The following is a 24,718-nucleotide window of genomic DNA, read 5'->3' on the forward strand; positions in this document are numbered from 1 at the left end:
ACATTTTTTCCACAACCAGGCAACAATCAACAAAATATTATTATGTGTAAATTACTACTATGCTCAACATTATAACAGTAAAAGTACGTAGTAGTACGTAAAAGTACTACAAGTAAAATTATTTTCAGAACTGCAACAACTTCAGAGCATCAAATATAAGTATACATGACCTTCCTTTACTTTTATGTTATAAACATAAGTATGGAATAATAAATGAAGTATTCATTTCCCAAAACTTCGGCCCATAAAGTAAATAATCAAAATAATTGCTACATAGTTCAAAGAATAATAAATTATATTGTCACATATCTTATTGCATTAATCATTAAACACCTTAATATATATTAATGCTTTAAAATGCTTACAAATATACTGTTAACAATTTATAATTTATCCTATATGCTCCATTTATGTAAATCATGTTTTCAGTTTCATTTTAACACCTGCATATTTTTATTGCTTCAATTGTTCCTTATATTTCATCCATATTTCTCACCTGTAGTATTAATTATAAAAATAATAAATATAGCAGGTTGATGAAAATAATAATTTGTTATACTTAATTTTTGAATAAATTTACATTATTCCTTGTTTATTTAAGTCACTCTTGGATCCCGCCCTTATAGATAACTCATATTTAGTTTGCCCTCTATGGCTTTCATTTCAGCTCACCAACAAATCAGAAAATAAAATTCTTTAAAATCATTTTATAACTGTTAATATTCTATGCAGCGTTGATTTTAATTCTTGAGGCAGAAATGCAGTATAAAGAACGCATCAGAAGTCAAGACCAGCAAAATTTACAGAAATATGTTAATTTAACTAAAAATCAGAATTACCTATTGAACAGTGATAAATGTATCTATGTATCTAGAAACACATCAATTAATAACAGTCCTTAAGTAAGAATATTTATTCTTTTATTTTATCAGATATCAAATTAAATCAAAAGCTGAAAAAGAACAATAATACAAATTTATTTTTACCGATATGTTTATAACTAAGATTCTCATGAACTATCCAAAAATCGCTAAATAAATACAAAAACAAGAAAGTATTGAACCATAATAATGCTAATGAATCATAGCCATTTTATTATATTATCTATATGACATAAAATTTGCCTTTATGACTTCCTCTTACAAATAAGTAAATTACAATTATTTGTAAAGAACCAAGTTGCAGCTGACGAAGTGGGTCATTGTATGATTCCGTTTTGTTAGTATTGTGAATCAAGGCTTTACCTCAGGCATTGTCACAACAATATAACAGAGAAAGAAAGTACCATGTTTGGTTATTTTATTATTATAACGTGAACTGTTAGTAAATATTTATACTGGGGGACATTTATAATGGGATTAGCCCTTTTGGTGGATGTAATGACCCACATTGACAGATATTTTTTTATTTTCTTTTTTTTATCAGATATCAAATTAAATCAAAAGCTGATTGGGAAAATCTAAATGTCTTGTAAGCAAAGAAGACAGACAATTTTGAGAGAAATATAATTCGTGTTATATTCGTTTTTTGTTAATCTATGCTGGGATGAAATTTTCACATATGGCAGGTTTTCTCTCACAACTGTAAAAAAATTAGAATATAAATTTACCCTACCATGCTACTCTTAATTGTTCCTTATCCAAACTGCTTAACACTCTCAAACTTAACAGAGTTCCGCAAAATCGTTAAAAATACTGATTAAAACTAAATAACTTCATTCAATAACGTTTTAGTCACTCACTTTTCACTTTCAAATATCGCTTTAAATATAAAATAACAATCAATCGGTCAATTGAAAAGTCCCTACACCTACCACAGTAAACCACATTTTTTTGTCAAAATTTTTTTTTTTTTGTTCAACATAATTCCTTTCAAGGGTGATACACTGATTATAGCGACCCTCCTACTTTTCGATGCCATTTTTGTAGTACGATTTTTTCTTTGCTTCAACATAGACCTCGGTTTCGGTGATCACCTCTTCATTCGACGAGAATTTCTTCCCAGTGAGCATTCTTTTGAGATCTGAGAACAGGAAATAGTCGCTCATATCTGGAGAACGCGGTGGATGGGGAAGTAATTCCAAGCCCAATTTATGAGATTTGCCATTGTTTTCACTGACTTGTGACACGGTGCATTGTCTTGGCAAAGCAGCACTTTCTTTTTCTTCAAATGCGGCCGTGTTTCGGCGATTTCGTCTTTTAAACGATTCAATAACGCTATGTAATGGTCGTTCCGTTTTCAAGGTTCAAAAATACAGATGCCATAAACTTGCCAGTCGACTGTTGCATTTTCTCACGATTTGGAGCTGTTTCATCGTGTGCAGTCCACTCGGATGACTGTCGATTGGACTTCGGAGTGAAATGATGGAGTCATATTTCATCCATTGTCACATAACGCAAAAAACTCGGGTTCATTATGCTTAATTATCTTCAAACACAGCTGCTATGCTCAGAATCATCAACTCGTCGTTGTTTTTGGTCAAAAGTGAGCTTGCGCGGCACCCACTTTGCACAGAGCTTTCTCATACCCAAATATTCGTGAATGATATAATGTACGCGTTCAGTTGATATCTTTAGAGTGCCTGCTGTTTCATTCAAGTTCAATTTACGGTAATTCAAAATCATTTTGTGAATTTTTTAAATATTTTCGTCGGTAACAATCTCTTTTGGGCGTCACCACCTTCGGTGCTCATTTCACCAAGTCTAAACTTAGCATACCAATTCTTGATGGTTGATTTCTCTGGAGCAGTGTCCGGAAACTCGGCATCAAGCCAAATTTTTGCTTCAACCGTACTTTTCCCCCTCAAAGATCAATATTTTATTAGCACGCGAAGTTCCTTCTTATCCATTTTTTTTCACGATAACAAAAGTTGGTTCACTAAAAATGATATATTTCTCAAATCAATAATCCGAGAGCTGTCAAATTTGTTCACGCATCTTTTAGAATTAGGGCTAACTAAATGTGTCATACTATGTGGCAGGCCGGGGACATTTCAAATGACCTGTTATAGAGATTAACGAACATTATCCTTTATTCTACTTTATAACTTTTTTAAAGCCGGCTTGATTGGCGCAGAATAAAGGCAACAGGACGGTCTTCCTGCTGTTGCTATAGTCGCGGGTTCGAATGCTGCTGAGGCATGATCGTAAATTCATATTTGTGACTGTTTAACATTTGTGATTGTCCTTAGACAAGAATGTAAAATCCCATAAAGAAAATCATCTCATTAATGCCAGTAAGCAGGCTGGGTAAGACCAGATATTAACTTTTTGAAAAACCTTTAGCCCCCAGTGCCGAGCAACAAATTGGATTTATTTTGTTGGTAATTTAACATTTTGTATATGTCACAAAATTTTATTATTTTTGTATTGTTTGGGCTCGGCACCGACTTCGAACTGATCAGTAGTTAAAATAATATCTTATATATAAAAATGAATCGCAAAATATGTTCCTAAGCGCATAACTCAACAACGCCTGGACCAATTTGGCCAAATCTTTTTTTAAAATGTTCGTTGAAGTTCAGGGATGGTTTTTACGGCGAGAAAAATTAGAATTATTGCTGGAAAAACCCTAAAAATAGCCCTTTTTGTTTGAATTTGTTTCGTGTATCAGTTGACAATTCATCTGTCATCTGTCAAAAGTCATCTGTAACAGACAACTTTTTTTTTTTAAATTTGATATGACTTGAACTCAAATCCTTTTAATCCGTACGAATTGTTTTATTTATTTAAAATTTTTTATTTGTTTAAAATTTAATTCAAATTTTAAATAAATAAAACAATTCGTACGGCTTAAAAGGATTTGAGTTCAAGTCATATCAAATTTAAAAAAAAAAGTTGTCTGTTACAGATGACTTTTGACAGATGACAGATGAATTGTCAAGTGATACACGAAACAAATTCGTATATCGTGTTTTGTGCAGAGTGTTTAGTTAGTTAGTGTTTGTTTAGTTCGTGATTAGTGAAAAAATAATTTATATTTGATATGCCTCCTATAAGACGAAGCAATTTAGGTAGAAGAACCAGAAATGCTATACACCAAGCTAATTACCGATCTAATCGTACTGCACAAGAACGTGACGACGGAAATGAACGTGAAAGAATTCGGATATCACAAACGCGTGAAGCGCGAGCGCGACATTCAACTAATAATCGCGCAAGTTTGAATCCAGCTGCTTTCAGTTACGATGTGTCAATTGACTACAGTAACTACCAATGTGTTGTTATTGGTTCTATGAACTTGGTTTGCTCACACTGTAAGGCATTAAAATACAAAAACGAAGCCAATGGATTGTGTTGCGCAAATGGTAAAGTGAAATTGATACAATTGGATCCACCACCAGAACCATTGTACTCATTGGTTTCAGGAATAGGAACAGATTCTATACACTTTTTGACACATATTCAACAATATAACAATTGCTTTCAAATGACTTCATTTGGGGCAACAAATGCAGTTCGGGAAAATTTTATGCCAACTTTCAAGGTATGTATTATAGCAGTTACTCATAATTATTTTAGCGAACAAAATTTTCTGTCACCAAAGTTAAGATGTGTTACTAATCTTCAATTTCTTAATCATTACGAAATATATCACTTAGTCATCATATTATATGGTGATTCAGTTTCAGTGACACTTTTATTATATTTTATATTTGATAGATATTAGTTAAAACTAAATATATACTTTTTAAGATCAAATATTATTTAAGTTTGATCATTGACAATCCATTAATTTATACCACACCATAATATTTTTTTTATTTACAGATACAAGGGCAAATATATCACAGAGCAGGTTCACTGTTACCAGTGTCAGATAGCGACAACAAATTCCTGCAAATTTATTTTATGGGCAATTCACCACAAGAAATTGATCTGCGTTGTGCACATAACAATTTAGTAAAAAGGTCTATTGTAGAACAATTACAAACTTTATTTCATCAACACAATCAATTGATTATATTGTTTATCTGGTATATTATATTGTTTACCCTGGATCTGATGCCATCCGATAATCACAAAATTGTAATCAGAGCTGATAAAACACCTGCAGGTCAACATACAAGACGTTTTAATGCACCAACTATTGATGAAGTTGCTATCGTTGTAGTTGGAGAAAACTTGGAATCCCGTGATATTGTTTTACATCGTCGGAATTTTCAATTACAACCTATAAAGGAAACACACCGCTCATATGATGCACTGCAATATCCCATTATATTTTGGCAAGGTGAAGATGGCTACGATTTATCAATAAAAATGATAAATCCCATTACAGGTAACTAAAATATTAGTTTAGCTATGGCGATAATATCTCAGTCACTATATTATGTATTTTAATTTTATATTTGAATGTTATTAAAACAAAATCTGTTTACAGGTTCTGAAACCAACAAAAAAGTCAGTTCAATGAACTATTATTCATACCGCCTAATGATTCGGGAAAATGCAGATAATCACATATTGAAATGTCGGCGATTATATCACAAATATGTTGATGACATGTATGTTAAAATTGAAACGGAGAGATTAACATTCATCAGGTTGAATCAAACCAAACTCCGATCTGAAGAGTATATTCACCTTCGAGATGCGATTAATACTGATGGAAATGCACAGAATGTCGGTCGGATGACTATTCTTCCAGCAACATACATCGGAAGCCCTCGGCATATGCACGAATATGCTCAAGATGCCATGTCGTATGTTCGTCATTATGGTACAGCAGATTTGTTCATCACATTTACATGCAATCCGCAATGGATAGAAATTAAGCAGGAGTTATTACCTGGGAAATCATCCATTGATCGTCATGATATTACAGCCAGAGTCTTTAGACAAAAGTTGAAATCTTTAATGAATTTCATCGTAAAACATAATGTGTTTGGTGAGACACGCTGCTGGATGTATTCTGTGGAGTGGCAGAAACGAGGATTGCCACATGCACACATTTTGATTTGGTTGGTTGAAAAGATAAGGCCAAATGAAGTTGATGCAGTGATATCAGCTGAAATCCCTAATGTACAAGTAGATCCTGGATTGCATGAGGTAGTTATCAAAAACATGATACATGGTCCCTGTGGAACTCTTAATCAAAATTCACCGTGTATGATGGATGGTAAATGTTCAAAACGATATCCACGGACATTAATATCGGAAACAATTACTGGTAATGACGGTTATCCATTGTATCGTCGCAGATCGACAGCAGACAATGGAAAATCAACAATTGTCAAATTAAATTAACAAGATATTGAAATAGATAATCGTTGGATTGTTCCATATTCACCCATTTTATCAAAGACATTCAAAGCACACATCAACGTTGAATCTTGCCATTCAGTGAAATCGATTAAATACATTTGCAAATATGTAACCAAAGGGAGTGATATGGCTGTGATTGGAATTGGTGCAGAGAATTCTAATGATGAAGTTACCCAATACCAAATGGGCCGCTATGTCAGTAGTAATGAAGCAGTTTGGCGAATATTTTCTTTTCCTATTCATGAGAGACACCCTTCTGTTGTTCACTTAGCTGTGCATTTAGAAAATGGACAAAGAGTGTATTTTACAGCACAGAACGCAGTACAAAGAGCTGCTCAGCCACCATCTACTACATTAACCAGTTTTTTTGAGACATGCCAAAACGATGATTTCGCACAAACATTGCTATATTCTGAAATGCCAAAATATTATACCTGGAATCAATCCTCAAGGAGATTTATACGACGGAAACAAGGAAAACCAGTTCCAGGATATACAGATGTATATTCCACCGATGCGATTGGCCGGATTTATTCAGTACATCCAAGCAATGATGAATGTTTTTATTTACGACTGCTATTAGTCAATGTACGTGGCCCAACATCATTCCAACAGTTACGAACTGTTGATGGTGAATTGTGTGGATCCTACAGAGAAGCCTGTCAACGTTTGCAAATGCTTGAAAATGACGCTCATTGGGATCAAACTCTCAATGATGCTGTAATATCATCACACACTCATCAAATACGAACATTGTTTTCTATAATCATATCTACATGCTTCCCATCAAACCCAATTGATTTGTGGATGAAGTACAAAGATTATATGTGTGATGATATTTTGTATCAAATACGGAATAGAATGGGAAATCCAAATATACAAATCAGTGAAGAAATTTACAATGAAGCATTGATTTCAATTGAGGACATGTGCTTGATAATGTCAAACAAACTATTAATTCAATTAGGCCTGACCGCGCCCAATCGTCCAATGCATGACGCTTTTAACCAAGAGTTGCATCGAGAAAGACTGTATGATCTCAACGCTTTGAAAGAATAAATTCAAACAAATCTTCCACTGTTAAATGAACAACAGAAGTATGTATTTGAAAATCTTATGAAAGTAACAAATGATGAAACTGGAGGGATTTATTTCTTAGATGCACCTGGTGGTACAGGAAAAACTTTTTTTATTTCATTAATATTAGCAACAATTCGCTCACAAAATAAAATTGCACTTGCACTCGCTTCGTCGGGAATCGCAGCAACTTTGCTTGAAGGTGGTCGAACAGCCCATTCAGCACTAAAATTGCCATTAAATATGCAAAGCAATGAAACTCCAACCTGCAACGTTTCGAAGAACTCTGCAATGGCAAAGGTTTTGCAGCAATGTAAATTGATTGTTTGGGATGAATGCACGATGGCACATAAAAAATCTTTGGAGGCTTTAGACAGAACCTTAAAAGATCTACGTAGCAATAATAACCGATTTGGTGGTGCAATGATTTTATTAGCAGGAGATTTTCGTCAAACATTGCCAGTGATTCCACGATCAACGCCAGCTGATGAACTCAATGCATGTCTAAAGTCCTCCAATTTGTGGAAACATGTTAAAGTACTTCATTTAAGCAAGAATATGCGTGTCGAGTTGCAAAATGACCAATCTGGAAACATATTTTCTAAACAACTCATTGACATTGGTAATGGCAAATTTCCTATAGACATGTTGACGGCTTGCTTTTGCTATGACTATAAACAAGTCCCAGGGGCAATCATTAAGTGTTTGTGGTATTAATCTAGAAAACCCATGTTTCTCACATGGTCAATTGTATGTTGCCTGTTCCCGTGTTGGAAAACCATCAGATTTGTTTATCTATGCGCCAGGTAATCAAACAAAAAACATCGTATACCACAAAGCAATATAATGATAATAATAATAATAATAATTATGATTCACATGATTAACAATAAAGCGATTACTTACTTTTCAATCCTTATATATGTTTTATTTAATTATTTTTTATTCACAACGCCCTATCACCAGGGTGATGGTTCTGTTCAGGAGAATTTTTTAAAATACGTAGGCACAAAAACTGCCACATTACAAATCTTTTTGACAGGACGAAGTCTGTCGGGTCAGCTAGTTATAAATAGATAAATAGGTTTACGTGAGTATTAAGCTAAATTGTGTGTATATAGTAGAATATAAAATACGTGTAGAAGAGACGTTAAATACGGTTTTTATTTAGTTATTACAACGACTATTATGTACATATTTTATTTTAAAATATTTTTTTTGGTGGTAAAAATCTACGTTTGATTATGTTTTAAGTTTTATTGAGTTTCTTATTTATTTCTGAAGTCATTTTTCTCTTTTTAGTGTTAGATATTTACTCAATAAATTACGCGGTTATTTTATTTTATAGTACAATATGTAGGCCAAGTAAAGGTGCAGCCCGTATGAAGAGAAATAAGAATAAAGAAACAATAATTGAATATAAGGAACGCTTCAGGCCCCGGGGGTCCGCCACCTAGCCTAGGTGATTGAACAACTGTTTTAACTAAACAACAAAAGACAAGTGTCGAACCCGCGACCTCTGTCTGGGAGCTAAGCGTTTTAACCATTACAGCATAGAAGCAACTTTGAAAAAATAAGTAAAAACATTGTATGTGTCTTTGATATTTGTGCGCTTACCTCGTTTTACATAAACTAATACATATAATAATTTTACATAATAATTTTTAAAACATTAAAAATTAATTTTGTTATAGTTTTACTTCAATACGATAGAATAATCTATAGAGAAGATTCACACCCAATTTCAAGTAAATCAGTTCAATAGAACTTGAGATAGCATGTCCGCCATCTCGAAAAATGTAATTTCGAGATAAATTCCATTAAAGTTTCGGATAAAGTTACGCATATATAACCCTACTACAAACAATGCTATTTTTTTAAATCTGTGATTCCTCCACCATACATTAAACCTTACTTCACTTTTCGATCTTCTTTGTTTCAAATGAATGCTTTCGAAGCATTTTTAAGACGGGAAATTCAAACCTTTACCTAAAAGGCAAACTGCTATGAAAGCTTTTTTAATTTTAATCCTGCGAGTTTCAGCATTTCTAGGGGCAATAATTCATATCAATTAATTCAAAGATTCATTAATAATTAGGGTTCCTAAACGACGAATCAATAAAATATCAGACAATACATTCTGAAGTAGTGATCAGATAATCTGGTTGTCAGAATCTGACTCGTCTATCTAGGTAATTTATTTGCTAATGAAGTGCGATACTTTACTGAAGCCTTTGACCACTTCTGATCAACATTTCTTTTTTTCAAACGTTTTTTTTTTGTTATACCAGTAATACAATGTACTTTATCAAATGCTACATGTATGTTTCTAAATCCAAAGTGGCAAGCAGTTCGAGCTAATTTGTTTTCAATAATATACTCAAATAATCATAATACTCAAATAAAATTTCTTATTGACAATTTGACCAATTTATTGGAAGAAATTCATAATGAACAACGCGTACTAATTTTAAGTTTCAAAATATTTTGATTGCAAGTAGAACTGGAACAAAGAGCATAGATTAGTAATTACATAATTTTCTATAAAAGAAACAAAAATATGGAACCTGTTTATTAAACGACACTGAATATTAAGAACATTAATTGTTAATTCATGCTTGTATTTATTTAAAATATATTTATTTTAATCGCATTGATTAATTATGACAATAATAATAAGAACATCTTATCTTATAATAAATGAAGGAAAATAAGATTTCAAGGCTAATAATTACCGGTTTGTTTGATATCCTTGTCATCGTTGACATTGAGTTCTTTTCTGGAACATCTTATCATACAACTATAAATATATAATAAATACAATGTTTAACTGGTTATTTATATCGCCATGTAATGAACTTTATAAGCTCAACAATAAAAATATATATGAAGAAGAAGATATTGTTGAACACCATAGAAGGCGTTATGATTGTTTGACGCTGCAATCAATATATTATCATCGTAGTTGTAGCAGTTAACTCAGGATAAATTTTCTAAGAATTAGGTATTTACTAAATCCTTTAATTAAAAATACTAAATTCTATATCCCTAGTTGTATATTTCCCTATATTCCCTACATTCTATACCCCCATATAAGTTGTTTTTAAATTAAGTGTAAAATTTGCTAAAGAAGATTTTTTAAACCTGTATATTATCTAAGTTTAGAACATGTTTATCGTCTGATTGTTTGTGTTCTAAACGGATTTAGACATGCGGCGAAATAGATGACAAACAGTATCATTCAAATTACAATAAAATTAAAAGCTTTTAATGAATATCCAGTGTTGCTATGCATCCAAATGATCCCAACTGATATAGTAAGTATAACAATAAGAAAACAGAGAAATCGTCAAAAAATATGATTGAATGCGCAATCCGAACATTAAAGAAGTAATAATAGTGAGAGAGACGGTGGGGTGAAAACGTTTTTTTATATGTACTTTACAGTCTCCTTTTGACCAACGAAGATTTATCTGGACTGGACGTACTATTTAACGTGGGCTCTGAACCTCAGTCCTCGGCATTAATCCTACCGACTGGCAAGTGACCCACTTGGAGATCATTCCTGAAGACATCTGGTCTTACACAACTTGGTTACTGGCGTGACTGGGATCAGTTTTCTTGTCGGATTTTGTACTCTTAACTAAGGGTAATCACATATGTTAAACGGGGGTCAAAATTGAGATGAGATGAACCGCGAACATCGGGTGTAGAGTGTATGTATAACATAGTCCAGAATATAGGGACAATAGTAGAAGACAAGTACGCAGCATAAGATAATAGAGTGCGAATTTAGCCAATGCTGGGCGGTAACTACCGGAGTGCTCACAATAAGCAACAGGTGCGCCAACCTGAAATCTTACTGTAAATGAGTTTACATACGAAATCTTAATAGTTGTTTATATTAAACCTAACGATTGACGATTGGTCAAATTAGGGCCTATCTCAGAAGATATCAGGTCTTACTCAGCTTGGCTAGTGCTGATTACAGCTTGGTTACCCCCCTGTCCACTACTTATGCTGTGGCTCTCCATACTCGGTATGCCATATACTTTTAGAATGCCACTTTTTTACCACATTGAAAGCTGAACTTAACTTCTCTTGCTGTTTATCAGACTTAATCCCCTCGGGAAGCCATCCTAAATTCACTATATTTATTGAAATTCTTAATGGGGCGTTACAGTCTAGAGACATTTTAGATATTTTTTCAAGATTTTTTAAATTAATTACAGCTTATATTAGATACGCTCAGTACAATCTTAATTTACAAATTAATTTATTACTACTGTTCGGTTGTACTTGCATAAATACACAAGCAAAGCGAGTACGGGAGTGATACATCAGTACGTATTCCCTAAGTTAAAATAAAACTAATCTACTTAATCTAAAGTTAAAAATACGCTTATATACTAAATAAGTTCGTGTTGCTTGATTCGCATCAATCTTCTGATTTCCTGCGGGTTGTCCAGTAGCTGTATTGCTTCCACGCTGCAGTGCTTTAGAAACCTTATTTCTTTTTTTAGGTGAAATCTTATATCACTTCGTGAATCCATTTGATTCGTCCTATTTCTATAGCTTTAGACAGAGGTACAGTATCATTTGATGTGATAATTCTATCGTCGGCAAATGTTGCAAGTACTGTTCCTTTTGTTGTTGGGATATTAACAAATAACAATAAATTAGAAACAATCTAAATAATTAATGATAATTTTAATTATTTAAATTTATTTAATAATTCTTAAAACAAAATGTGTATATTTCAAAAATTTTTATTTACTTGTAAATTATGTATAAATATTATATATTATATATCATATACTATATATTGTACATTACGAATTAAAGTTATATTATTATAAATATTATTATATTATTATACATTTATTTGTAAAGAAGCTGTATATACGCATGCGCCGAAACCGAAATTCTGGTTTAATTGGATTTTTGTAAAAATGTTTACTTGGGAATTATTGGGATCATAAAAACACAAGAAAATACTTCGTTTTAGTATGTTTTACTGTAAAACAAAGAGATAAACGTACTGAATTACATGAAATATATTCAGGAGTTCTGCAAGGTAGTGTACTGGGTCAGTACTACATCTTTTATATACAGCCGATCTATCTACAATAATAATAACCAGTGTTGCAACATACGCAGATGACACGGCAGTCTTAGCCTCTCATAAGGATCCAGTCACAGCATTAATGAATCTACAAACACACCTAAATCAAATACAAATGCGGCTGAAAACATGGCGTATTAAAGCCAACGAAACAAAATCAACTCATATAAGTTTTACCCTTTGTAGAAGAACATGTCTACCAGTCAATATCAATAATTGTCAACTCCCGCAAATAAAGGACGCACCATCTTCGTATACAACTAGATGGTCGTCTAACTTGGAAGAAGCATATTTTCCGGAACGGAAAAAATTTCGACTGAAACTCACATACAAAATATACTGGCTTATCGGGCGCAAATCCAAGTTACCATTAAATTATCCAAGATATTACTGTATAAATCTATACCTACGCCTATTTGGTCATATGGATTCTAACTATGCGGACACGCTAGCCAGTCTACATAACCACCATCATAACACGATATTCCTCTAGAACCAATAAAGAGAACCAATTCAAAGTTTTGTTGTGAAGTAGATCGAAAGAGAGTTAGTCCATCCCAATGTATTCGCTAATTAACTAAATATGCGAAATGACAGTGAAGTGATATATATATATATATATATATATATATATATATATATATATATGTATGTATGTATGTATGTATGTATATATGACATATGTAGACATTAGAAAAGGACGAAATAATTAAATTTTAGACAAGAGATCATTTAATGAGTAATTTACTACATACCATAAAAAATAAAAATAATCATTACTATAAACACCTTTATTTGTCATTTTATTATTTATTGTTTATGATAAAAACTATAATAAACATGAGACTGTATGTATCGATGAGACCGAAACATTGATTTAGTTGTCACTAGACAATCAATCGATCGAAAAAAAGTCGAAAAAAAAACCACACGGCATTATACCGAAAAGTTCGTCGGCGCATCGTATCTGAGATCAGGTTTTGGGCTAGGTTTTATTTGAAACAGCACCAGGTCCTGTTCTCTCAGTACGCTTTGCAACTCGAAAGACGATACGTAACCAACCCGTCCGTTAGCCTACGTACCATGTGCATTTTCAATCTTTCGTCGCGCATTATTTTTTAGCCAGCTTTATACTACAAATTATTACGATTAATAAAATGAATGTGAATGTCGGTTTGTTTCGCAGCCAAAGTGTCGGAATAAGTCCGTAGATAATGTAATTAAATTTATAATGAATTCTGTCTAATTTTCGGGGAAATTTCTAATTCTCGTTTAATATTAGCGCGATTACTAGAAATTCTGAAAACTATGTGTAACTTATTTGGTGTTTTATTTGTTCTCATTTATCTTTTCTGTTTAGGATCTTCCAAATACCAGGTAAGTTGCGAATTTTTTACCATAAAAAACATGTTAATACAATAAATTTGCAACTATTTGTGGACGCGAAAAAAGCGCATTAACATAAAATATTTCATTTTAATATGTATTTAATACTTCCTGGTACAAGATATTCCGTAATAAAAAATATTAATTTACATTTTAGTAACGAAGTTTAAATGCTAATAATATTGCTAAATATATAATAGATATTTTATATTATATATTTAACATTAAGTAATGCTCAATTACAGTTAAAACATAAGAAAATTTTTTAAAAAATATGGTTAAATTAGCTGTATATGGTTTATCGACATTAAAAATACATTTTTAGTAATAATGTTCAATCCAACTTTTAAGATATAGGTTAAAATAAATATGCGTTTATTTTTAACTATTTTACCAATATACCACCGGATATTTAATACGAGTACAAATAATTTTATAATCAAACCAGTAATATTAAGAATAAAACAAAATAATTGCAGTGTTTTTGTTAAAAAGGTTAAGAATATTAGTTAAATTATTTTTAAAATTTTCAAATATATAATTCTAACTATAGTTCGGAATGCGTATAATTTCGACTTTGGCAACACTAATGCACTTGACATTGACAGATATGTTAGTGTTAAACTTTCACTGTAAGATATAAATCATTTTATTCTTGAACGACATTGGGAAATGTTTAAGATATATTATTTTTGTAACAATACAATGTTAGCAATATACAAACTTATCGTAAACATTTGGCATAATAATATATAGAATTAAATTAAAAACAATTTAATAGTAATAGTTTTAAGTGTGAAAATGTATTTTGTTGACATATGACACGTTGTAATATTTCTTGAGTAACTATTTTTTGACCAACTTTGGTCCAAGTTTTGATGCAAAATGAGAAACAGTAACATAATTTAAATTTTTTAAAACATATGTTAATTATATTAGGTGCTTGCACGTATTCTAGTCATTGTTTCTAACATTGTATAACTTTTTCGATAAATATGGTAATACTGTATCAAAATATTAATGTTTATATGTTAATGTTTATATGTGTGTATGTCAATCCAATCATCGGTCTATTTTCGCACTTCTTCGGCATTTGAAAGCGTTGTGCCCGTCCAGACACGCTGAATTAATCTCAACAAATGGTACTAATTCATAAGGTGTTATGTCTAGTGGCGTAGGTTGCAGAACTTCCCTTTCAAGCTGCTACAATCTATCCTTCACAGCTCCTATAACTCGCGCAGATCCCTTGGAAGAGGAAAGAGGAATCTGACTGCATCTGTAACTCGTTATTGTTAATTTTTTTTAGAAAAATACTTGAAATATGCATTCTTTTTCATCCTTTCATATAGTTTTAGGCGCTCATAATATTTAATATTATTAAATAATATCATTACACATTGAATATTCAGCTTCGGTGTCGATCTGCACTTGATTGATTGACTTGAAGATCATCGAAGTAGATCCAATTTTCATTATCAGTTATAATACGCCACATAAAATCCCTTTATTCTTTAGTATTTTCTCCTTTTGGATCTTTCCTATTTATCAACTGAGAAGCTATCTAAAAGTGAATTATTGATTAAATACAGTTTTCGATTTAATGTATGTCGATTACATCAAAATCGTCACATTTAAATTGTTAAATTCAAAACCTAAAATTGGGATATGACAGCAGTATCAGCATAAGTTTTAAGTAAAAGTTAAGTCAGAAGTATTTAATGGGCTTCTGCAGCAGCTTCTTTCAAATCAAACCACAAAAGCAATGAATAAGCATCTGTTTACACTGAATAACTCAGTAATGCTCAACGAAAAACTGTTATTTTATGTAGAGAAATGTCAAAATCACGTAATTTAATAATTAGGTTAGGTTATTTCACAATTGTTACAAGACAGTATAAATAGACATCCAAGAAACATTGGAGTGATGAAAAAGAAATAAGACATCACGTGACCTAATATCACAAAGAAGATATCACATAGTCTAATACCCGAAATTCAGTGAAAAAATTAAAAATAAACTATGTTTAAAATGGAGAGTGAAACATGAACTAAACTACTATGATCGACTGTCAAAGATTATTTTATTATCATTTAAGCTTCATTAGTTTTTCATTATATTTTAATTTCATTAGACATATCATAAAAAACAATTAATTAAACTAAACCGAAAGCACTCATGTCCTCTTATTTTGATGAAATAATTCATGTCTATCAACAGAAAATTAATAGCACAATTCTTGTTTTATAAAGAAGACGCAAAAAATGTTAAAATTGAGTAATTTTGAGAGACTTTTCAGTAAGAGATCTTATCCATTACTAGAAATATTAGCTTATTATATGCTTATATGAACTTATATAAGCGATAGTTATGATAGTTTAATTAAAACACAGTAGACAACCGGAGAATTGAAAATTCCCCTGCCTGGAACATAGATGGCGCTACTAGAATTAAATCCATATTTTTTTTTAGTTAGCCCCAACCCTCACAAATTGCATATATAAATTTGACAGCTGTCGGATCATTAGTTTATGAAGTATAGCATTATGAGTGAAGTAACTTTTGAAATTGTGAAAAAAATGGATAATAAAGGAATTTCGCGTGTTGATTGCTTTTTGAATGGAAAAAATACGGTTGAAGCAGTTACGAGTTGATGATGAATTTACGGACGCTGCCCTGAAATGAAGCACCGAAGACGGTGAACGCAGTGTAAGCCCAAAAGAGGTTGTTACCGCCGAAAACATTTAAAAAATCCACAAAATGGTTTTGAATGACCGTAAATTGAAACTGAATGAAATAGCAGACCCTCTAAAGACGTTTAGCACATCATATCATTCACTTTTAACCAAAAACAACGACGAGTTGATGATTCGGAGCAATGTTTGAAGATGATCAAGCGTAATATACCCGAGTTTTTGCGTCGATATGTGACAATGGATGAAACATGGCTCCTTCATTTCACTCCGAAATCCAAGCGACAGTCATCCGAGAGGACTGGACAACAGTCGGCTGGTAAGGTTATGGCGTCTGTATTTTAGGATGCGCTTGGAATAATATTCATTGACTACCTTGAAAAAGGAAGGACCATCAACAGCGACTATTACATAGCGTTATAAGACCGTTTAGAAGTCGAAATCGCCGAAAACGGCCGCATTTGAAGAAAAAGAAAGTGCTGTTTCACGAAGACAATGCACCGTTTCAACAATCCATGAATTGGGCTTCGAATTGCTCTCTCATCCACCTCAGATCTCAAAAGAATGCTCGCTGAGAAGAAATTTTCGTCGAATAAAGAGGTGATGAAACTGACGTCTATTTTTGAACCAAAGAACAAATCGTAAGTTGGAGAGTCGCTATAATCAGTGTATCACCCTTGAAGGGAATTATGCGGAATAAAAAAAAAACTAATTTTGCTAAAAAAATGTGTTTTACTATGATAAGTCGGAAACTTTTCAATTGACCTGTTACAGCAAATATTTTTTCTACATCATATAATTAAATGAAATATATAAAAATAGCATCTTAAATATTTTTATTTTGAAGGATCATAATAAAATTAGCATATTAAATATATATTCGGAGTCAAGTGAAATAGTTTGTTTATTTTCCCCTACTTGCTTGCTACCTGGCAGAACAATAGTCGCTAGAATACAAAGTAACCTGGACGGAAAGAAAATCTCATTGCCGTACTCTAGAAATGTTTCTCATTCAAAACTAAAATATAACAAAATATATCAGACGTATTTAATGCGTACTTACAGTGTACAGTAAAAAAACATTAGCAGTAAATATTGTATATTAAAAATACATATCATATTCGAACCTTGAAAGTATTTTCAAAATATTTACTCAATCCTCACAGCATTATTCGATATAATCACCGATTATTTTCAAGTTCGCGTGATAACACCAATACTACAATTAATACTGTGCACAGTTAACTTAGTAAACGCCATATACAACTTTTGGTTTTTACAATGTAATAATTTACAGTACATGATTGTTGTTATAATAAAAAGTGCAGTAGATTAAGTGGTATTCATTTTTATATCATCAAAACTATAGAAACAGAAGCGTGTGTGTTAAATTAATAATTTGTTTTGATAAGAAAAATATCCTTGAAACTGGGTTGAATTAAATTTTTTGTTAGTTATCTATTAATTGGATTATTATGCATTTAGATTTGAAAACTGTCGCCCTAAAAACATCTGTTTCCTAAGATTATTAAGCTCTCTTAAAACTTATGCTCGCACTTCATCATATTTCATGTCAGTTTTGATTTTTTTCAAATGTTTATATACGATGGAAATCTCAAAGGGGGAAAAATGATTACCATATGAATTAACTGGAAACTTCGTTTTGAACGGTTTCAACAAAAAAAAAATTCTGTATTTTTTTTTATTACTCTTCGTGAGTCCACAATCTGCCCTATTGGCAATAAGTATTTCTTATGTCTGTCACTTCATTAAGCAATCTTCTGTATAAAATATTATCTTAATTAATTCTTCTTATTCTAAAGCTTATTCTAAAGTCTACATATGTCCAGTAATCAGATCAGGTGGTGTTAAACCTTTTAGTCTACGCACTTTACTGTCACGTCGCATATTTAGCTGATTAGCGAGTACATTGGGATGCACTGATACTCTTTCGAAGTACTTCACACAAACACGATGAATTACACTCGTTATAGGTTCTAGAGGAATATCGCGTTGTATCACTTTTTTTGAAATATAGTACACCTTATTTTGGATCCGTTGAATGATGGATATATTAGATTTGCTAGCGGTACCCAATAGTTGGATTCCATATGTCCAAATGGGCTTGAGTATAGACTCATACAGCAATACCTTGTTATCTAATGATAACTTGAATTTGCGCCCAATGAGCCAATACATTTGATATAATTTTAGTCCCAGTTGTTTCCGTTTAGAGAGTATATGCTTCTTCCAGGTTAGGCGTCGATCTAAATGCATACCAAGATATTTAACATGCTCTGCTTGGGAGAGTTGACGATGATTGATATTCACTGGTGGACATGTTCTTCTATTCAGGGTAAACGTTATATGCGTCGATTTTGTTTCATTGGCTTTAATGCGCCATGTCGCTTCAACCATAATTGTATTTGCTCCAGGTGGGTTTGTAGGTTTATTGATGCTGTGACTGGATCTTCATGGGATGCTAAGATTGCTGTATCGTCTGCATATGTTGCCACAGCTGTTATTTTTGTGGTGGGCAGATCAGCCATATACAGAAGATACAGTACTAGACCCAGTACACTACCTTGCGGAACTCCTGAATATATGGGATTTAATTCGGTATGTTCATCGCCTTGATTTACAATAAAATGTCTGTCAGTGAGATACGATTTTAGTAACTGATAGTCCGGATGAGGGAGAAGTTTCTTTAGTTTAACCTGCAAGCCCGTATGCCATACTTTGTCAAAAGCCTGAGATATGTCCAGAAAAGCAGCCGAACAATATCTTTTGGCATTTAGGTGAGCGTTTATTTTGTTTACAAGTCTATGCACTTGTTCTATAGTCCCATGCTTATTGCGAGAGCCAATCTGATATTCTGGAATAATTTTTCTTTTTTCTATTATATAGTTTAGCTCTTTTATGGATAATTTCTCGAAAGCTTTCGAGATTATCGGTAATAAACTTATAGGTCGGTAGGAGGTCACATCTTCCGGTATTTTTCCTGGTTTAAGAATCATTAATATTTTAGCTACTTTCCAGACACTAGGGAAGTAATTAATTCGTAGCATAGCATTAAATATAAATGTTCATAGTTTTATATCCTTTCTGATAGTTCTTTTAAAATTTTATCAGTAATTAAGTCATAACCAGGAGCTTTTTTAATATTAATCTCTCTCATTATTGTATGTTTAACTTTTTTGACCGTTAATATCTCGTGCGGTAAATCCATTTGAAATGGCGAATCCAGAAAGCTAGTAATTAATTTATTATGAGCGGAAATATAATATGGAACTTCTAAAATAACCTCAAGTGCTAAAAGTCATGGGCTAGTCTAGGAAAGGCATCCATTTCGCCATCAAAGAAGAATATTTATGGACATAAAATCTTCTTATGTATATGATGAGATCAACAAGGTGCATTACAAGCTGCTAAAGCAGAATGAAACTTGCTGCAGATGTTTATCAACGCATATTTAACAAACTCCAACGTATAGTTGCAAAAAACAGCAATATCAACTAACAAGCATGAAGCGTAAGTTGCGACGAGCGATTGTTGTAGAGTTTACCTATCAGGCATTTGTTTACTTGTTCAGATTAATTAGTTGGAGAGATCAAAATACATACAAGCATTTAATAATATTTTTTTCTTAGTTAGTGCGAGAAGTTTCTATCGGTGTATTATACTTAAATAATGGGAAAATATAGGAATGCCTACCATGGAGAAAAACATCGATACTTCATTCTAACCATATCGATATTTATTTGCAACAGTCCGAATTTCTACGGCTGAGCTAAAATGTTTAAAGCAGACTGGAGGTGAGAAATATCAAACTAAAAATTCAATTTTTTTAGAAAAATTATCGGTATTTGTATATTTTTTTGATAAAATACTGATCAACAAAAATAATTTTTACTGGTACAAAAATATCAATAATATCCAAAAAATATTTTTAACAAAAAAATTAACTGACTTCATCAAATAAATAAGAAACTCGCTAAAAATTTAAAAATAATCAAACTTAGATTGTTTGTGTGTAACACAAAAAAAACCTTTTGAAATAAAATATGTACATAATAATCGTTTTCTTAGTTAGTGCGGGTAGTTTTCTATCGGTGTATTATACTTAAATAATGGGAAAATATAGGGATTCCCGCCATGGAGAAAAACATCGATACTTCATTCTAACCATATCGATATTTATTTGCAACAGTCCGAATTTCTACGGCTGAGCTAAAATGTTTAAAGCAGACTGGAGGTGAGAAATATCAAACTGAAAATTCAATTTTTTTAGAGAAATTATCGGTATTTGTATTTTTTTTGATAAAATACTGGTCAACAAAAACAATTTTTTACTGGTACAAAAATATCAATATTATCCAAAAAATATTTTTAATAAAAAAATTAACCGACTTCAGCAAATAAATAAGAAACTCGCTAAAAATGAAAAAATAATCAAACTTAGATTTTTAACACAAAAAAAATTTATTTTAAAATAAAATATGTACATAATAATCGTTGTAATAACTAAATAAAAATTAGCAAAAACCGTATTTAACCTATATCTACTACACGTATTTTATATTCCAATATATACACAATTGATCTTAATACCTACCTAAACCTATTTGTCTAATTACAATATTATTTTGAGTACTACCAACTAATCACTTTAAAGTCGGTGCCGAGCAACAAATCAGATTTCTTTTGCTCAAAATTTAATTTTATGAACCCAAACATTTATATAAATTTAGATTTATTTTGTTAGTAATTTAGTTCTTTGTATATGTCACAAAATTATATTTGGGCTCATGTTTAGATAAAAATATAGTAATATTGTAAATAGATAAATAGGTTTAGGTAGGTATTAAGCTAAATTTATATAAATAATTTAGCTTAGAATATAACATGGATGTAGTAGATAGGTTAAATAAGTTTTTTGTTTATTTTTATTTTTAAACTTTAATTGGGCGCTAAACGTTTTAACAATTACACCATAAAAGCAATTACCAACAACATTTCTACGAGGCTTTATATATTATGTATAGTGCTTAAAAAGTAAAACTGAATGGCTTTTGCACTGAACGACTTCCGATTTTCCGTCACATCCGCTCAACAATAACATTACATGCAAATATCTGATTTTTTTAAATAAAAAATATGTGAAAACTTTGTATATATATATATATATATATATATATATATATATATATATATATATATATATATATATACAGCTGAACATATAACCTCCTTCATTCTTGAAGTCGATTAAAAATATACAAATATCGATATATTTTCGACATTCCTAGGTACAATGTGCAATATGCAAATTATGATTCACTTAAACAAAACAGCACTAATTAAATTCGATCTCAAGTAATCCGATCTGTCGATCACATTTTAAATTAATGATAATGCCAATACGAGAAGCATCTATTATATGCAATAATACTTGTTTACATAAAATAGCAGGAGTTTGTTTTGATATACTGAATTATTAGTTTAGATATTAAGCTCTTGCTTATATTTGATAAATTTTAATTCACATACATTTTTTGCTATATAACATTGTTATTTGTATATAAGAGTATTTTTAGATTTAATTGGAAATATATTTGTATTTGTAAGCAATTCGTAATTCATAATAAAACGAATTGTCACCGAATTTTCTCAATCAAATCTATCATCTGTTATTTTTCGGAACTAGAAAGATTTTAATCTATTTTTTGTGTCGATTTAATTTTAAATAATTTTGAAGCTACAGAGTGTCCATTAGGAAAGTTCATAATTTAAACTTTTGACACCAATCAGCGGTTAATGTATTCATAGCATACGTCGATTTAGGTTTAAGAATTTGTTTATATAGATGCTTATATGAAAATAGAATTTTATTGGCAGGATAGAAATAATTGGAATAATTTATCTAGCCAATATATTTTTCTAAATTAGCTTTCCAGCGGACACGTGGTAATTTATTTTATTGATGAGATGTATGCACACAGATTCAGGCTCATTAAACCTAAAATTCTATTACTGCTCTTCATAGTCGTTATCTAGACCTATTATGCCAGTATCGTCGGTAAAAGTGTCAAGAACATCACCGGTATACCACATAAGGGAGGAACGGTTCGCAGTATACTCCTGTTCTTATATCATTTAAATTCGAGTAGATATCTTCATATTTAACCTTGAACGCTTTATCCAAAATGTTTAAAAAGAACTCGTAATTCTGCGAACTGTTTGGGCAACATATTATGTAAGTTATATATCCCGTGTTACCTTAATGAGATATGAAAAACCTACACTATATCAAGAAAATTATCGGACCAAACTCTTCTCTAAACGAATTTTACAAGTTTTACATAGTTTTTAATACATTAAAACGAATTACGAATGCTTTATGTGGAAACTGCTTTAAAAATTATCATGTAATCAAGACAAATCCAGGAGCGTTCTTTGAGACAATATATTTTATTTTTCCATCGAAATTTCTGTTAGAGTAATAAGTCTAACATCTCCATCATTTTCGGCAGAATTCTCACTTCGGCAGTTTTCACTGTCATTTGGATGTTCTTTTATCCCTATTAACGGGTTCTCAGATATCGACTCACAATATTTAATATTGTTGATTGCGTTCTGCACTGAATGGTCAGCTTTACTGCCATTTGACAGTTTATTTTGATGGTTGCGAGTATAGTTTTTTCAATGTTTTAATCTCTAACTTAATTTGCCTTTCCCTATTAATATAGTTTCACTTACAGTGAAGTTTGATATAATTTTCTTCTGAGTTTCCTTTTTTCAGTAATAAGAGCTCTAATTTCTCTAAAATAGTTATTATCTTTAGCTCACGTGTTTGTTAATTATAAACAAATGTTGTCTTAAAGGAATTTAAGAATTTAGAAGTTTCTTCTAGAAGAAAATGTATACTGCATAACATAATATTCAGTGACAGATTCAATTTTCACATAAGTAATAGCATAAAGAGGCGAAACTAATATTATGGTGTACCTAAACAATAACTCTTCGCCAAGACTAATACACAAAAGATAAATGATGGTTTTTATATATTTGTGATTTATATTCAGTTAGAGGAGTGTATAAGAATGGATAGAAATATTTTCTATAATTATTTTTATTTTATTTATAACGCTTTAATATTTATAATAACGTTAAAAGCAAATTTATGAAAGTGGAAATGAGAATACCGTCTTTCGGTACAATTTACCTCAACTTCAATAGACGTAACAGCTATATAGTCTTCAGGGGAGCCTACATGGTAGCTGTTACATTTTCGTTTGATGAAAATCACTTTTCAAAAAATGTTTTTGATAGATTTTTAATTTGCTATTACATTATTCCGAATGGGCTTAACAACACTCTGAGCTTATTGTGTTGTCATTTACGAAACAATTCAAAACATCTCGCTGATTTCTGAACATAAGTCGGGTTTTGATTATCTATTTTATTAGTAGACCAAATATTTATCCATACTAACGAAATGCGTCTTTTGGTGATATGAATGAATGATGAAAATCTTTTAAAATTTTAAATATAACAATCAATAAAATTTTCTAATTTTACTTTTAGTGAATAGATAGTGTTTCGTGAACTTATTGATATACCTAGCATATAGAGTATAATTCAGAACAATGTTACTAATTCATATATTTAATAACTTGTCTTCAAAGTTAAGATATATATTTAAGGTAACCCTGCAACCAAGATATCAATTCATCAAAAACATAATTTAGAAATCTGTATATACTTGAGAGTATATCTCCAATCAAGAAGTATGTGCATTCGCTCCCTTTTTTATACAAGATAACGAAGGGTTAGGCTTAACATTGGGAGTGTAAGAGTCTCAATATTTAATATTTTTATCAAAGTTTAACTAGCGTTACAGTATTATTTCTCATTATCATTATGAAACAATTTATTGTGTAAGATATATAAGCATTATATTCTTTGTGAGTGGGTCAACATTGGTGTGGCAAAACAATCATTCTAAGTAAACTATCAAATTATTAGTAAATGTGAGTATCACGTTTGAATGCTTAATACATTTTATATACTATATACTATATACTATATAATACATTTACAGATTAATTTAATAATACTGTTCTATTGTATTTATTTGCATCAATACACAAGAAAGACGAGTGCGAGATAA

The 24,718-nt window shown here is 31.2% G+C and overlaps 2 protein-coding genes across 5 annotated transcripts in view; both read left to right on the top strand.

Annotated features, from left to right (window-relative positions):
• The first annotated feature begins 5,002 nt into the window (after window positions 1–5,002).
• On the top strand, window positions 5,003–6,264 carry LOC143202041 (uncharacterized). Its single transcript, XM_076413307.1, has 2 exons — window positions 5,003–5,280; window positions 5,383–6,264. Exons 1-2 carry the CDS (start codon window positions 5,004–5,006, stop codon window positions 6,246–6,248), a joined length of 1,143 nt encoding a protein of 380 aa, XP_076269422.1. The 5' UTR covers window position 5,003; the 3' UTR covers window positions 6,249–6,264.
• Window positions 6,265–13,491: 7,227 nt separating this feature from the next.
• LOC143202327 (coagulation factor X) overlaps window positions 13,492–24,718 on the top strand; it is a 166,319-nt gene continuing 155,092 nt past the window's right edge. For 3 of the 4 annotated variants that reach the window (XM_076413787.1, XM_076413788.1, XM_076413786.1), the window contains exon 1: window positions 13,493–13,845. In XM_076413787.1, coding sequence (XP_076269902.1) covers window positions 13,777–13,845 — 69 coding nt within the window. In that variant the 5' untranslated portion in view covers window positions 13,493–13,776. Of the gene's footprint in view, window positions 13,846–24,718 lie in introns of all 4 variants that reach the window. The other variant, XM_076413784.1, reaches the window with a different exon arrangement.

Source organism: Rhynchophorus ferrugineus, unplaced genomic scaffold (genome assembly GCF_030347505.1).
Source record: "Rhynchophorus ferrugineus isolate W39M unplaced genomic scaffold, kcgeb_rfMv2 rfM9, whole genome shotgun sequence".
Lineage (NCBI taxonomy): Eukaryota > Metazoa > Arthropoda > Insecta > Coleoptera > Curculionidae > Rhynchophorus > Rhynchophorus ferrugineus.

Bases quoted from the DNA above. Each gene is read 5' to 3' on its own strand.
- LOC143202041 (XM_076413307.1), top strand. From the start codon at position 5,004: ATGCCATCCGATAATCACAAAATTGTAATCAGAGCTGATAAAACACCT. The intron at 5,281-5,382 runs GTAACTAAAATA...ATCTGTTTACAG, and splicing joins AATGATAAATCCCATTACAG to GTTCTGAAACCAACAAAAAA.